The sequence below is a fragment of the Sinocyclocheilus anshuiensis genome, unplaced genomic scaffold (genome assembly GCF_001515605.1).
Source record: "Sinocyclocheilus anshuiensis isolate Anshui unplaced genomic scaffold, SAMN03320099.WGS_v1.1 scaffold256, whole genome shotgun sequence".
Lineage (NCBI taxonomy): Eukaryota > Metazoa > Chordata > Actinopteri > Cypriniformes > Cyprinidae > Sinocyclocheilus > Sinocyclocheilus anshuiensis.
In genome coordinates this window covers 613178-629495 of record NW_015558587.1, presented here as the reverse complement: position 1 = coordinate 629495, position 16318 = coordinate 613178, and the positions used below count along the sequence as shown (strand labels likewise).

The following is a 16318-nucleotide window of genomic DNA, read 5'->3' as shown; positions in this document are numbered from 1 at the left end:
CATGCGAACACAGAGTGTTGAAACGTGCTTTGCAGATGACTCTCAGGTTGAGCGTGTTAGTACCAAGCCATAGTCAAGCCGTGGGGATCTGATGGGTCTCTTTTGAACAAGTCATTTAGTGCTGGATGGGAATGATTTAGGCATGTCAACACAGGTTACCTTGATTAGGTTAGTATAAGCCTTCCAGAAGTATATGAAATATAAAGCTCAGCCTCCATCCATTGGGTTAACATTAGTGCAATGGGGTGATCGGGCGTTACTAAAGAAAGAGAGGTTCAGTAGATGTGTGGCAGAAAATAAGGATAGAGTGCATAACGGATGGACTGAGAACGTGGAAGATACGTGCCAATGTGGAGCGGGATTGTTAATTCACTTAAGGACTGGAGAAGCAACCACAATATGATTTGAGATGTTTAACATAAATATAGGTGGGGAGGAGGCGGTTTACAGGCAGGGGGGTCTGCGGTCCTCGGCAGGTTTATGAATGATTCCTTTCAAGCCCCAACTTTCAAATTACTGGGGTTATAGCGAGGGAGGGAGAATAATCTGATGCAGGTCAGACGCTATCTGACACGGCAGCAGCAGCTTTCCAAATTGGTTCCATCTCTTTTGCCTTATATATTTACTTAAATATATGAATGTCAGTGATTGGATACACAGGGGACGGTGTGTGTATGTATGTGTGTGTGTGTGTGTGTGTGTATGTGTGTGTGAGACACTGACAGGAGAGACAGCATTGAGAAGGACAGCAAAATAATTGTCCTCCGACTGCAAGGTGAACATTAGCACCCCCTGTATGCAGAGCAAGTGTATTACAAGCGGATCTGTTTCCATCTCCAGCGTTATTTCATGGCCTTGATGTCCATCAATAGATTTTACAGGAGTTGATGTGAATAGGCAGGAGCTCTAACCACGGTGTGTTATAATCTTAGTAAATGCAACCGTAGCTGTCAGGCTTGTCAGGCTTTATCGCTGAAGAAATGGTACATATACAGATGAAAAATGTCATGATTTTTATGATGCCATATTCATTGCATCATCCTGAGGGTGTTTTAATGAATTTACCGGGTAGTGAAACAATCTGAAAAGCATGTCACTGAAGTTCTTCCTAACACCCTCTCTCTGAAACGAAGCATCGATCAGAGCCGTTTTAAAAGCACAGACGCGTTTGCATATTCATATCGTGTCCTTTAAAAGCTTGTCATCCCTTAAATTAAAATTATTTTTGTCTTGCGGACTAATAGGCTATAAATTGTCCTTGTTTGTGAGCCAGCACTCACAGAGACCTGTGTTTATGAGTTTTACTCCCTGTATTCTAATTGGCATGCCGTCCTAAGAGAGAGAGAGAGTTGCATGTATGTGTGTCAGTGCGTGTATGTCCTCTAAAGGTGATTGCAGCGTTAGCTCCCGCCTAGCCATCGGAAGATTAATAACATGTCCACTAATTGATATCTCCTTTTAATTTCTTCATTTTAAATTTGTCTTTGTAGCAGTCACGCCTGTGGGGTTATATGGGCACTTCCTTTGCAGAGCCGTGGAGGTGGTCCTTTCATTTAATAGTGGGTTATACACCAAGGGAACTGTTATATGATAAGCCGCAATATGGAGTGGCGTTGGTGTTAGGCTTTGGTTGTAATTTTCTTTATTTGAAATTAATTGATGCAGAGTAATTACCTGAGAAATATGAGGTAAAATGGAATATAGCCTTTTGTTGCTCAGGGCACCGACGCGGCCTGCAGATTAAAAAGAGGAGGGATGAAAGGGGGAGGGAATGAGCAGAAAAAGATAATATTCAGTTATTGTTAGCCATGGTAAAAGTGAATGACTTATAACACTGGGGAGTTGTACCGCTCCTTCGTATTAATGGTTAAATAGCAGAGGGACTGGGAGGAGAACTGTCATGAGGAGCGGAGAGAGAATGTCTGGGGACAAAAGCAGGACAGACGAGAGAACGATGGAATAGGTTTGACCTCCTGAAAAGAGAAGCATGGGATGCTGTTGTCCATGTTTCTTAACTAGCCTAACCAGCTAGTTACCCTGAAGGACCATGCTTGTTGATCACCTTTGGACCAAACTGATCTAACCACCATATGTTGATGCTTGTGTTGCAAAGTGGTGAGGTGGGCTGGATAAGGTAAAGACTAACTGACCACTTGGCGTTTCCAATGCCTTCTTGGGAGCACATCTCCAGAACTCTGTTAGGTTTTTGCAAATGCACATGCTGTACTCCATATGCCAGGAGAAATCATTTTTCTGATCCTTCCCTGTCCGCCCACTTTCAGTGTCCAGTTAGTCTCGTAGGAGATGACTTCCCAAGGACACCTGGGTAATGATATGATGGCAGCTGTGCTTACATTTGTGGACATTTTCAGTGGCGCATGACTTGTTGCATTACTGCTGCCATGCTTGTGTCAGTCATATACTTCTGTGGTGCCTCCCTTCGCTAGAAGTGCTTCACATCTCTGATTTAGAGGCTTAGCACTCAGCACTGACAGCCTTCTCTGGCTGGCTGAGGAATGCTTCTCAGCTTCAGGGGTTGAGAGAAGGTGCCAAAGTCCAATTCACTTACGGGACACTCCAGAACAAAGACCTCCTGCTTACGGAAAAGGCCCATGAATAAATAATCACCTAATTGACTTTTAAGACTTTTTTCACTGCTTCTCCTTTGGCTTTTGTGATGTCAGATGAATGTTGGGGCGTTGTCGCTGTCTCTGTGGGTTTTGCTGCAAGCGCGGTCTACTGCTGAATGGTAGAATTGAGGTCAGATGTACAGATACTGCATTAGGATGGTTTTGAAAAAAGGCACAGGGGGCGAGAATTGCACACAGGCAGGCTGAAATAGTTCCCACTCCTGGCTATTAAAAACCGTGTGGCTTTAAAATCAAGAAAATACCTCCAGAAAATTGTTTTACTGTAACACTGTGTTTCTGGGAGAGAAAATCACATTTAGACACGTACTGAATATCAGTTATGTTATAAATACACATTAGGTTGATATTTTGCAATTTTGAGATTATTTGTGTGGGCTAATATTTGGCTATTTAAATACTATTTATGATTATTTTGAAATTCGTATGTTAAACTGTTTTAAACTCTATGCTTTGTTTAAGGTCGTCACCCAGGTGCTTTTTCTCCATTTTAAGCACTGCCCCCTAAATGTATATCAACTACAATGTATCACTGCTTTAGTTAGTCTTTTTAGTAGATTTAAGACAGATTCTTAAATTTGTAATCCCACAGTATGTATGCATGTATATGATTTTGTCTTCATCTCCTTTCACATTTTGTCAAATTTTATTAAATACATATTACCCTGCTCTTAAGATTTGGCCTTCGAAAACCCATATTGGTCTACCACTAGTACACACAGTGAACATACCAGAGCCTGACACACATAGCCAGGTTCATGAGCAGAGACCAGGGAGAGAAAGAGAGACTCCAGCCATCAGGTTCTGGTCATGGTCTCTAATAATGGATCTGACCTGCTCAGATGTTGAGGCATGTTCCTGCGGCCGCCCAACCGTGCCGAACACACACGCATTGCACATGCCAACAGTCCCTTTTCTTTGCCTGTTTATTGGACTCCATTTTGTTCAAGCGTGCTCTGTGATGATGTTTTTTCCCCGCTTTCTCCCTCCGTCTCTTGACAACAGAAAACAGGATACGGTAGCTGGGCTTTAGTCACGGGGGTTTGGTGGCAGAAGTGGCTTTTTGGGGCTTTTTAAAAGCAAACAATTGATCAGATTTATGGAGTCCTAACAGGGCGTGACGAGGTGCGGCTGTGCCCAGAGGCAGCGGGCCACCCTCCCCTCCACACGTGCTGCAGGCCTCCGGCAGGCAGCTGCTCCCCTGACCTCATGTTATTCACTTGCAATTGCCTATTAGACAGGATTTACAATGAACAAATGTACAAGTAATACTCAAATAGTGTACTTAACCCTTTTTCAATCATACTTGGAGTCACAGGCAATTGTTTTGTTGGTTTATTTACATGTATTTAGCTTAAAAGCATTTAGCATAAAAGCATTAGCTAAAGCGTTCTGTGTTTTAAACCACTTTGCCTACTTTTCTCTCTATCCTGCACTCCCTAACAAAAATGTACCATGGTAACCACCAAAATACCACAGCTACCGCAGTTTTTGTTAAACGTATAGCTTGCCTTTTAAATAGCATTAGCAATTTGTGTTTGATGAGAGTGGTGGCTAAATACCACGTTTGCACTGTTTTATTGTAGTAAAAATAACTACAGCTGTTTTTGGTGGAAAATTTTGGTTACCAAGTATATTGATCCAGGAACATTCAAGGCACCTGAAAAGGGGTTTCCTGAAGAAAAAAAAATAAAATTGGGCAGGCAGATGATAGATGGGCTAAGAAGAGTCAAGGGACTGCCACAGAGACAGCCAGGAGCAGTGCAGTAAGAAGGAAGTGGATGGAGAGTAGAGGTTAATGGCAACGAATGGGAGGTTCCTTTGTTTAACATTTCCTTTGTTTATTGGTGGATGTGTCTAATGGGATTGGCCATGACTGGACCTAATAGGGCAGCACTGGCTGATTGGGGGAGTCTCTGGGAGCCACAGCAGGCAGCGTTCCCCAAAGTAAGGCCCCCCACTGAAGCCAGCGCTCAGCTGCCCTGCCCTGATTGGACCTGACACTTTAATGTCTGCCCAAGGAAAATGGTCAGCCAGGCTTAAACTGACCCCCACAATCTCGTTCTCAATTTGCCCTTTCTGGACTGGACAAATCATGCCAAATTTAACTCTTTATAGCCTCGTTATGGGCTGGTGAGAGAGAGCGTCTTAAGTTTCACTGAATTCTTTCCCCTAGCAGCATGAACAGTGTGTTCTCTCGACCCCTCTCTGGCTTAGAGCGGATTTAGTTTCTATACGAGCTGATTATTTTTACCATGTGCTCTGATATTGCTCTGTATTGCCACCTCTAGTTTGCTTTCTTCAACTTTAGTGTTTTATCCATGCATTCTTGTTAGTTAGCTTGAGATGTAGTAATCAAGTTTTTTTTTTTTTTTTTAGAAATGAATGAGCCACGCCAATAGCAATAGATTCAATATTAGCAACCAACTTACATATGTTGCTAGTTTGCGAAGAATCTTTTCTTAAAAACTATAGCAAAATGTAACAAGAAACTCGTGCAAAACTATAAGATTTGCTGAAAACCAAAATAACTAGGGAATGTAATTTCATATTCCAATAAGAAGTGCAAATAAGCAAGGGAAAATAATCGAAATAGGAACCAGAACAGAACTCTTTCTTCTTTATACATTTTGAAGCCGCCTGTGGTATATTTGACTTTTTTCAAGTTGGGCGAATCCCTTCGCTGAAGCCACACTTCAAATGGCTTCATCTGAGAGAGCATGCATCCTAAAGCTGCTCACCGTGGCAAACTAATGTTTTGATTAGATGTCTGTGCCGGTGTCTGATGTCCTAAACATCCAACATAGGGAAAGACAAGCTGTCAAAGCATGGCGCACTGCCTCTTCTAAGTGCCATGGGAGGAGCGGTTAAACATTGGTTTGGAGGGGGAGCAGCCTGCCTTAGTAATCCGCCGGCCTGGCTGTTACCTGTTCAATGCCTATATATCACAGTTTAGAAAGGCATGCTACTCACTTCCTTACAAAAAGTGACTGCAGTTTCTTAATTGTACCGTGAGTGTGGCAACATCGGTACTAAAAACTGCTGTAATACTGCATCCATTTTTTTTTTTTTTTTACATGTAATCGACATTGTAAGTGAAGCGATATGACAGCGTATGGCATGGTGATATGACACCGGATTTGCACCACCTGAACGCTAATGCTCAGCATTTGTTTACCTCACTTTTACCGAAATAGAGAAAGCTGCAGAAATATATTTAATTCCCATTACTACACATGCACTATTGTACTGTAGACTCCAGTTCCTGTATTCCCACACTGTTGTAGCTATCAAGAACATAAAAAAGTGTATGAACACAAATATCTTGAAAAAACTTTTTTCTGATTTTCACATGTTCCTTGAGTATCATCAAACCAAAGGCAAAGAACTATGCTTTGTTTCAACATTAGCAAGTTAATTTATTACCACATTTTCATTTTAGTCTGCTCTTACTAGTAAGCTCAGCATAGTAGGCTTCATAAAAGCCATTTTAACTGTGATACATTTTTTTTAATTTGTGCAGTACTGCATCATTATACGGCACAAAACTGCAGTTTTACTGCGTTTCATTTAACAACTTATTAATTGATTGCATGCCCAGACTGCCAAATCGGTGCTGTGTTTTGACAAGTATGCTTCTTTTTGTGTCTATGACAGCATCCAACCAATCGGAGAGGGATCAGACGGATTCCCCGGTCCCCTCCAAGCGGCCTTCTTCTAGGTCCGAGGCAGCAGAAAGCCCCCTCTCGTCGAAACGACCCAGGACCACTGAGAAGAGCAGTGGAGAGCAGGTATGGAGGAAAATCTACAGCCTCTGCGAAACATTTAGAATTATCTCTGTCTATTTTTGTGAAGTAGATTCAGATAGACCTTATCTAATCCCCAGGCATGTAGGTCTCATTAACTGTACCCATTAATTAACAAAATATCCAAGGATGTTGTTTTCAGCCCTTTTTAAAATAGAGTAGTAGAATGTAGCAGGCCTTTTTAAATTATGCATGCATTTTTTTTCTAAAAAATATTATATTTCTCCATCTTTTCTGCTGCTCTTGCAGTGCTAATTGTGCAAAAGGTGAAAAATCAATATGATATTTGACAGATGAGAGCCCTTTGAAGTGTCTACCTCTCAGAGTAGCCCACTGCTCACTGCATGGGAGATAGACGAGCCTTGCTTTGCCCTTGATTTTATCACTCTTCTCAAATAAGTTATTTCTACCTTCTCGTTATTGTATAGATGTACCAGTGCCCCTACTGCAAGTTCAGCAACACAGATCTGAACCGGCTCAGAATGCATGTGATGACGCAGCACTCAGTGCAGCCCATGTTCCGCTGCCCGCTGTGCCAGGACATGCTCAACAACAAGGTCCACCTGCAGTTCCATCTCACTCACCTCCACAGCGTGGCACCAGACTGCGTCGACAAGCTAATTGCCACAGTAAGTTACCGCAGAAGAGTATTTAGGGGGCGATCACAGTAGACTTCGCCTTCCATTTCATATGCATGCATTTGTTTCCTTTAATGAATGTCCAAGGCATTCAACCAAGTTTATTTTACTTCCACAGTCAGAAGAACCTTACAAAATATTTCCCATTCAGTCTCTAGTGGATGGATATTTATTAAGCCCAGTTAATTTCTCTCTGCGATCTTTTGTTTTGATGTGAGACCTCACTGCCATTCTGTTGTGTGGTGCGAAGGCCATATGCTTTTTACGCACGCAAAAGCAGCATGGCCTTACTGCCATGTTCAGTAGTAATCATCATGTCAGACATTAACCTCACAAATGACTCACAGTTTCTTGCTCACTCTGCCTTTGTGGACCGAAGGTTGTTTCCTTCTGTCTAATTTGTGACATTTTAAGGTTTTATTAAAATCGCCAAAAGAAAATGTTCATTGTTATATGGCCCTTGGGAATCCTGTATATTCAAAATGAGTCGTGCAAGGCAAATGCATGAACATGTCTGGGAGTAACACTGGTTAGGTATTATTATGGTCAATATCATTTCCCTGTTTTATTACAACGTTACAGTCCCAAAAGTTTTTTTTTGCTCATTTTTACCTCAGGGGATTTAATGGAGATCTCAGTTATGTTTCAAATGTTTGAGTTTCTAGTGAAAAATGTCACTTTTGATCGCAGACATCATCTTGGCAGATCAAAACACATTTTGTGACACTGTCGAGATCTCTGAAACTCTAGAAGAGATGCATTACTAGGGTCTTCTCAGGCAAAAATTCTGCGAACCAGTAGACTTACGCAAGCCTTGGTTTGCTCTCTATTTAATTTCAGAGCTGATTAGAAGAAACAGTTGGTTTGTAGAAAGTAGATGAATATTGTAATTATTAACTTTAGAAGAAATGTTCTCGGTTTAGTGGAAAAATTAGAAAAGCCTCTTGTGATTACCAAGGCCATTTGTATTCCAGGCACTCACTAGAAGCAGTAATACTTACATCATCCCTTTACATTATTTCCACCTCTCTAGTCCCAGAGCGCTCAGGCCTCCAGAAGCCTAGTCTGCCTGGTCCCTCAGAGAATACTCACCTTATTCCATTTCAGCTTCTGCTGAGACTACCCTGCTTTCATGGTTTTTTTTTTTTTCACTGAATTTTAGCAGTGAAATAATTACGTGTAAGTTTGCCTGTGGTGTTTGAATTGCTTGCTTGGCCAATCACTCTGAATTCTGTGAAGGAATCTCCACTCCCCCAGCCCGAAAGCAAATGGTGAACACATTAGTAGAGGCCAGACAGCAATATTTTTTCTTTTATAGAGGTAATAACGCACCGAGCGCTGTACAAGTGCGGTGCATGATAGAAACTTGAGCTAATACAATGCACATTAAAACCAGCACCTTTTTTACAACTAACGAGAGATGGAGAGGTACTCTATCCTGTTCCTCGTGTCAGGCAGACAAGCTTAATGAATTCTGAATCAGGTGACTTTTATTTCTTGCAAACATTGCATAAAGATGCGCTCTCTTCCACTCACCCTACCTCCTCCTTCTTCCTCTTCTCTCGCTCTCCCTCTCTCGCTCCCTCACTCTATGTCTAATATTCTGTCTGTCTAAGATAGGGGTAATGAAAATAATTGTGCTTCATTAATTCTGAGCCTGGCTAGATGATAGCCATTTGGAACTATGTTTGCCAATTAGACGGTCCAAATTAAAAGTGACCTTGGGATACTCTCAGCACTCGGCGCTCTTTGCCTAATGATGCAGTTGTCTAGAAACAGTCCACTTTGTAATGTTAATCACAGGCATGTTTTGTTTCTGAAATTCTCCATACTGGTCACAATCATTTAACACTTTTAGTTAGGAAGAGAGTGGGTGAGGGAGGAAGCTAAAAAGCAGAAAAAAGGGCTACATTTTGCCCAGTGTGATTTTGATTGCAGTAACCAGATGTTTATGGACGGCTCTGGTTCACTGACTATTTCTCAGTGTTTCAGGCTCAAAGACGTGGAGTTGCGTGGCACTCTGTATTTGATGGCACTGAGTTAAAGCTGCTGGCTGTGATTAGGTTTTAAATCCACTATGTAACAGCTCCATCTCTCAGATCTCAGAAGACCAGTCAAACAGCCATGTAATGATATTATGTTTGCTTAGGTCTCTCACAGGAAAATAGTCGTTTTTTGGTTAACATAACCTTAATAACTTGACTAATTTTATAAGGTATGTTAAATTTGAAGGAAGTTATGTAATCTACAGTTCAGTTTTTGTTTAAAAAAATAATTACGTAATGCTGATGTCTTGTGTAAGAAAAATAGAATTGGGTTGTCTCATGGGGAGGAAAAAGATGCACAGAGTTTGCAAGGGCACAATCAAGGGATGAAAAAATGATACATGCAGAGAGAGAGAGAGAAGGAGGATATATTTGTGGGATTGGGGTATTGAAATGCATGATGAGTGAGGTTGATTGTTCAGTTTGGGGAGTTAATTGAAGGAAGGTGAAGCACACAGTGGCTCATCTCCCAACCCTTTCTAATCTCAATCACTGATTATTGTTAAATAGGATCCTGTTAATGAATCTGTTTTTTATTATTATTCTGAGAAAGAGAGAGATAGCGAGAGAGTGAGAGCCATGCAAGGAGAATCATGTGCACTTAAAAGATAGAAGGGAGGTTGCTGTCATTCACACTTGATTAACTTCAACCTTTGAAGTGCCAAGCAAACCTTGGTGCACCTTTATCACAACAATATTCATCGCTACTTTTAATTTTCTAATTAAATTGACTGAAAAACATGCTGCTTGCCATCTACCTACATTTAAATTTATCTACATTTTTTATTAATGACTTTGTTTCAAGTAATAATTTGCATAATTGTTTAGATTAAAATATTCTGGTTTGCTGGAAAACATATTAATGAGCACTGTATGTTAAATTAAGAGTGCTGATCATTATCCAGAAATTGACAGTTGTTGCATTACCCAGAATTCCAGGCTGAATGATGGCATTTGACCATTGCACCATGCTTTTCTATTGGAATGAAAAGCACATTTTATGAGGTGGAAGACTTATTTAATTAGGCTCTCTAATAAGCTTTTCAACTGGCCAAGGTAGAACACTCAGCCCATCACACTAATTGGCTGCAGCAGCAGAACTATCGCAGAGCATGACAAAACACCATTAGTGATCAAAGTGCAAATTCCATGGATGGCAAATTAAGTCGCCTGTGTGAAAGAGGGGGACAGTAAATGTGTTTGTGTCCAGTTCAAATAATATGATTATCTTGTCAAATTAGTTGTATGTTTATAGCACATCTCTCACCTGTACCACCTCATATGAATATTTTTCTTTTACAAATTTTTGTTTACAATGAAGGATTACTGCATATGATGCAGAAATTTTGTCTGTTTTGAATGTGTAACTTTGAATGTGTAAGTTTGCCTTGTCCTTTACGTTAATTTGAGATGTTCTATGTTTCTTATCAAGAGTCTATTGTTTAAGGCCTATAATTAACCTAACAACTACTATGTTTTTCTTTTTCCAGGTGGCAGCATCAGAAGTACTGCCAGCTAGCATGTTCATACCAGTCCCTGGACCAGAGATAGATACTCAAACCGCACCTCAGTCCATGGTCAACTCAAACTCTGATGACATTAAGAAACAAACAGGTTAGAATGTTGCGCAATTGAGGACAAACATTTTAAAAACACACAAATATGTTTATGTTGTCAGAATTTAATGTGTGTTATTTTTCTGATTGCAGAGGTGGCAGATGTTGAGCCTGAAAAAGGAGTTTGTCTGGCCTCAGACACTGTTGAAGCTCACAAGTCTCCTCTTGAGGAACAGCAGCCTGCAAGAGATGATTCCACCGGTTTCCTTTGCTGGAAAAAGGGCTGTAATAAAGTCTTTAAATCCTCCAATGCCCTTCAGATGCACTTCAATGAGGTCCACAATAAAAGGCCCCAACTGCCTGTCTCTGATCGTCATGTCTACAAATATCGCTGCAACCAGTGTAGTTTGGCATTCAAGACAATAGAGAAACTTCAGCTGCATTCCCAATACCATGTAATCAGAGCAGCCACAATGTGCTGTTTATGCCAGCGCAGCTTCAGGACCCTACATGCACTTAAGAAGCATCTGGAGACCAGTCACCTGGAGTTGAGTGAAGTTGACATCCAGCAGCTCTATGGAGGTTTACTGATGAATGGAGACCTAATGATTATGGGTGATCCCTCACTTGGAGAGGACCAGGGAGCTCTTATTGATGATGAGAAAGAGGGAGACGAAAGTGACCCAGAGGAAAAGCAAAGCCCAACTGGCAGTGACTCTGGATCTTTGCAAGAAGATTCTGGATCTGAACCCAAGCGAGCCCTACCATTTAGGAAAGGCCCCAACTTTACTATGGAGAAGTTTCTAGATCCGTCCCGTCCTTTCAAGTGTACAGTCTGCAAAGAGTCATTTACTCAAAAGAATATTCTTCTTGTACACTACAACTCTGTGTCTCACTTACACAAAGTCAAAAGGGCTCTACAGGAATCCACCACCGGTCAGCCAGAGCCTACCAGCAGCCCTGATAATAAACCCTTCAAGTGCAGCACTTGCAATGTAGCATACAGCCAGAGCTCTACACTGGAGATTCATATGCGCTCTGTTCTTCATCAAACCAAGGCCAGGGCAGCAAAGCTTGAAGCAGCTGGCGGCACTTCTAGTGCTGTTAGCAGTAGTGGCCCAAGCGGAAGCACTTCCAATAGCACTTCAACCCCAAGCCCTATTCCAGCCACTAACTCAACTACCAGCTCCAGCAAGAGCAGCAGCTCTCCAGCTGGAGCTCAGACAGCACAGAGCATCATGGGAGGTAATCATCTGTCAAGTCATTCTCACAATGTTGAGAATTTGGGTAACTCAGCCTGTCATCCCTCTCCTTCTGAGAATCATGAAGTGAAAAAGAAGAAATTTGCAGATATGCTATCCTCGAGGGGTCATCAGCAGCAGCTCCAGCAACAGCAGCAGCAGTTAGCCCAGGCTCAAGCACAGGCACAGGCTCAGCTCCAACAAGAGTTCCAGCAGGCTGCTCTCCTTCAGTCCCAGCTTTTTAACCCTCTTCTCCAGCACTTCCCTATGACAACAGACGCTCTTCTCCCTCTTCAGCAACAGCAGCTGCTCTTTCCGTTTTACATTCCTGGGGCAGAATTTCAACTGAATCCAGAAATGAACCTGAGCAGCTCTTCATTGAACTTCAGTGGATCTGCTGCTTCACTGTTGGAAGAACAGAAAAACTCTGCCCAGCAGAGCTGCTTACAACAACAGCTTATGCACCACCACCTTCAGCAACAGCACCAATCTCATTCCCACTCCCAAGGATCGAGCCAAATGGCTTTACTTGAGCAGAGTGCCCTTTCTCATCCTGTAGACAAAAAGCCAAAGCCATCTCCTCACACTGAGAAAGAAAGAGAGATGCCAAAGGATAAAGAAATTAGTGATAAAGCTGAGGATCATGTTCCAAAAGATATGTCAGACAAGTCCAAAGAAAAGAAAGATCCTCCTCAAGCTGTTGTAAATGTGAATCATGACTCTGGATTTCCTCCTCCAAGGATTGTCTCAGATGCCCGAGGGAATGCCACCAAAGCCCTACTGGAGAATTTTGGCTTCGAGTTAGTAATTCAGTTCAATGAGAACAAGCAAAAAGCACAAAGAAAGCCAACAGGATCTCTGTCAGGATGCAGTGGGCCAGCTGGTATCACCAGAGTAGTTGACCCTATTGAAGGATTAGAGAAACTGGAGTGTGAGTCTTGCGGTAAGCTCTTTTCCAACATATTGATTCTCAAGAGTCATCAGGAGCATATCCACCAGGCTTTCTTTCCGTTCAGATTTCTAGAGAGATTTGCCAAAGAGTACAGGGAACAATATGACAAGCTGTACCCACTGAGACCTCAGACACCCGAAGCTGCTGCACCTCCTCCACCGCCTCCACCCCCACCCCCACCTCCGCCTCCCCAGAGGGTACCAACACCAAATATACCCGTTTCTGCTCCTACCCTGACACCACCAACTGCTCCAACTCCTCAGCCTCCAGTTCCACTGGCCCAAATTCCAATGTCAATGGATCTGCCTCTCTTCTCTCCACTTATGATGCAGCCCATGTCACTCCAGTCATTACCTTCTCAGATTCCTGCCCAACTGCCAGCTGTTGAGCCCAGTCTGGCCACTGATCTGGCCCAGCTCTACCAACAGCAGCTTACCCCTGCCATGTTACAGCAACAGAATAAGAGACCACGCACCCGTATCACAGATGACCAGCTAAGGGTGCTCCGCCAGTATTTCGACATCAACAACTCTCCCAACGAAGAACAAATTAAGGAAATGGCAGATAAATCAGGACTCCCCCAGAAAGTCATCAAGCACTGGTTCCGCAATACACTCTTTAAAGAGCGACAACGCAACAAAGACTCACCTTATAATTTTAACAACCCTCCAATTACAACTCTTGAAGATACCAAAATTGATTCAAAGCCACCCTCCCCTGAGCCTCAAAAGCAGGAATCATTTGGAAATAAGAGGTCCTCAAGGACAAGGTTCACAGACTACCAGCTGAGGGTGTTGCAAGATTTCTTTGATGCTAATGCTTATCCTAAAGATGATGAATTTGAGCAGTTGTCCAATCTTCTGAGCCTTCCAACTCGAGTCATTGTTGTGTGGTTCCAAAATGCCAGACAGAAAGCCCGTAAAAATTATGAGAACCAGGGAGATGGAGGAAAAGAAGGTGACCGACGCGAGTTATCCAATGACCGATACATTCGTACTACCAACTTAAACTATCAGTGCAAGAAGTGCAGCCTGGTTTTCCAGCGCATATTTGACCTTATTAAACACCAAAAGAAGCTCTGTTACAAAGACGAGGAGGAAGACGGGCAGTATGACAGTCTAAATGAGGACTCTGTGGATCTCTCTCATGAATACTATACTCTCTCTGGGTCATCAGGTCAAACACCAATGCCCTCATCCTCAAGCCTCTGCCCTCTTCCTCCTTCATCCTCTGCATTCTCTCACATCACGTCATCTGAAAAGGAGGAGCCTACACCAGCTAACACATCAAACTGTTTTGATGAAAAATCAAAAGACTCTTCAGAAACATCATTGGGCCAAAGAGAGCAGACATCTTTGAAACAGGAAACCATTCATCCATCTGAGACTCCACAGCAGAGACCACAAAGAGAGGAAAAGACACATACAGTCCCAAAGAATTCAAAGCTTTCTTCACCTTCCCTCTCCCAACAGCAACAGCATAGTGGTCCCTCCATTTCACATACCAGTCAGACCTCCCAGAGTTCCCACATGGCCCTTAATCCTCATTTAGCCTCTGCCTCACAGCAGCAGTTGGCCCAGCAAATGAACCCGTACCAGTGTGAGCAGTGCAAACTTGCCTTCCCTTCATTTGAACACTGGCAGGAACACCAGCAACTTCATTTCCTGAGTGTCCAAAATCAGTTCATTCATCCTCAGTTTTTGGATCGCCCAATGGACATGTCCTTCATGTTGTTTGATCCTAGCAATCCTCTGCTTGCTAGCCAGCTCCTTGCAGGAGCAATACCGCAAATGTCCAGCAACTCTGCCACCTCCCCATCAACACCCACATCCACTATGAACTCCCTGAAGAGGAAGCTGGAGGAGAAGGCAGGAACTAGTCCAGGAGAAAGTGACAGCATGAATAGTGGAGAGGAGCCACAACGAGACAAGCGCCTCCGAACCACTATTACACCAGAGCAACTAGAGATTCTGTACCAGAAATATTTGCTTGACTCCAACCCTACTCGTAAAATGCTTGACCACATTGCTCATGAAGTGGGGCTTAAAAAACGAGTGGTACAGGTATGGTTCCAAAACACAAGAGCCAGAGAAAGAAAAGGTCAGTTTCGGGCTGTTGGGCCAGCTCAAGCGCACCGCCGCTGCCCATTTTGTCGAGCCCTGTTCAAAGCTAAAACTGCCCTCGAGGCCCATATTCGTTCACGCCACTGGCATGAGGCTAAACGTGCTGGTTACAACCTAGTGCTTTCTGGTCTGCTATCTGAACAGGAGGCCATGCAATTGAAGATGGATCCTCTGGATATCTCCAGCTATGCTCACCTTGCCCAGTCTAACAATGATGCGCAAAGTTCATCACTGTCACCTGTGAGCAAAAGCATGGACTTGTCCCCCAGGGCTCTCCTGAGCCCAACATCTATTAAGGTTGAGGGAGCAGAGGAGTTTGAAAGCCCAACCATTTCCTCAGTTAATACAAACTTTTATCATAATAAACTTGATAATGATGATTGTTCTTCTGTGAATACAGCCATCACTGACACTACCACAGGTGATGAGGCAAACGTTGACAATGACAGTGCTGATGCAAAGCACAGCCATAACAGTGGAGATTTTCTCTCTAAGTCTGGGGGCGCAGTACCCTCCATTGAGAACGATGAACAGATGTCCTCAGGACTGGTGAGCCCTGCAATGAGCTTCTACACAAAAGACTTTGAAAATGAAAATATGATAGACTACAGTGAAACATCTAGTCTGGCTGACCCTTGTTCACCAAGTCCAGGGGCCTCTGGAAGCAGAAGCATTGATAGTGGAGACAGACCTGGTCAAAAGCGCTTCCGAACACAGATGTCTAATCTTCAGCTTAAGCTGCTCAAGTCCTGCTTCAATGATTATAGGACTCCAACCATGCTGGAGTGTGAGGTACTTGGCAATGACATTGGACTTCCAAAGAGAGTTGTCCAGGTCTGGTTTCAAAACGCTCGTGCTAAGGAAAAGAAGGCAAAGCTCAGCATGGCTAAGCACTTTGGTATTAACCAGACTTCTTACGAGGGACCTAAGACAGAATGTTCTTTGTGTGGTGTTAAATACAGTGCTCGCCTCTCAGTGCGAGACCACATCTTTTCCCAGCAACACATCTCCAAAGTAAAGGATACCATTGGAAGTCAACTCGATAAAGAGAAAGAGTACTTCGATCCAGCGACGGTTCGTCAGCTGATGGCACAACAGGAGATGGATCGTATCAAGAAAGCAAATGAGGTCCTGGGACTAGCACAACAACAAGCCATGCAGCAACAAGGGATGTTTGACACATCTGCCTTGCAAGCCTTGAACCTTCAGTCAGGTTACCCAAATCTACAGGGGATCCCCCCTGTTCTCCTGCCAGGTGTTGGTGGTCCCTCCATACCAGGCTTTAACTCATCCAACTCAGGTATGTCAT

The 16318-nt window shown here is 43.0% G+C and overlaps 1 protein-coding gene across 5 annotated transcripts in view; it reads left to right on the top strand.

Moving 5' to 3' along the window:
• The window catches only part of zfhx3b (zinc finger homeobox 3b), a 238114-nt gene that overhangs the window by 215622 nt on the left and 6174 nt on the right, over positions 1-16318 (top strand). For all 5 annotated transcript variants that reach the window (XM_016475618.1, XM_016475619.1, XM_016475621.1 and 2 more), the window contains 4 exons: positions 6306-6439; positions 6883-7083; positions 10628-10751; positions 10847-16309. In XM_016475618.1, coding sequence (XP_016331104.1) covers positions 6306-6439; positions 6883-7083; positions 10628-10751; positions 10847-16309 — 5922 coding nt within the window. The remainder of the gene's footprint in view (positions 1-6305; positions 6440-6882; positions 7084-10627; positions 10752-10846; positions 16310-16318) is intronic.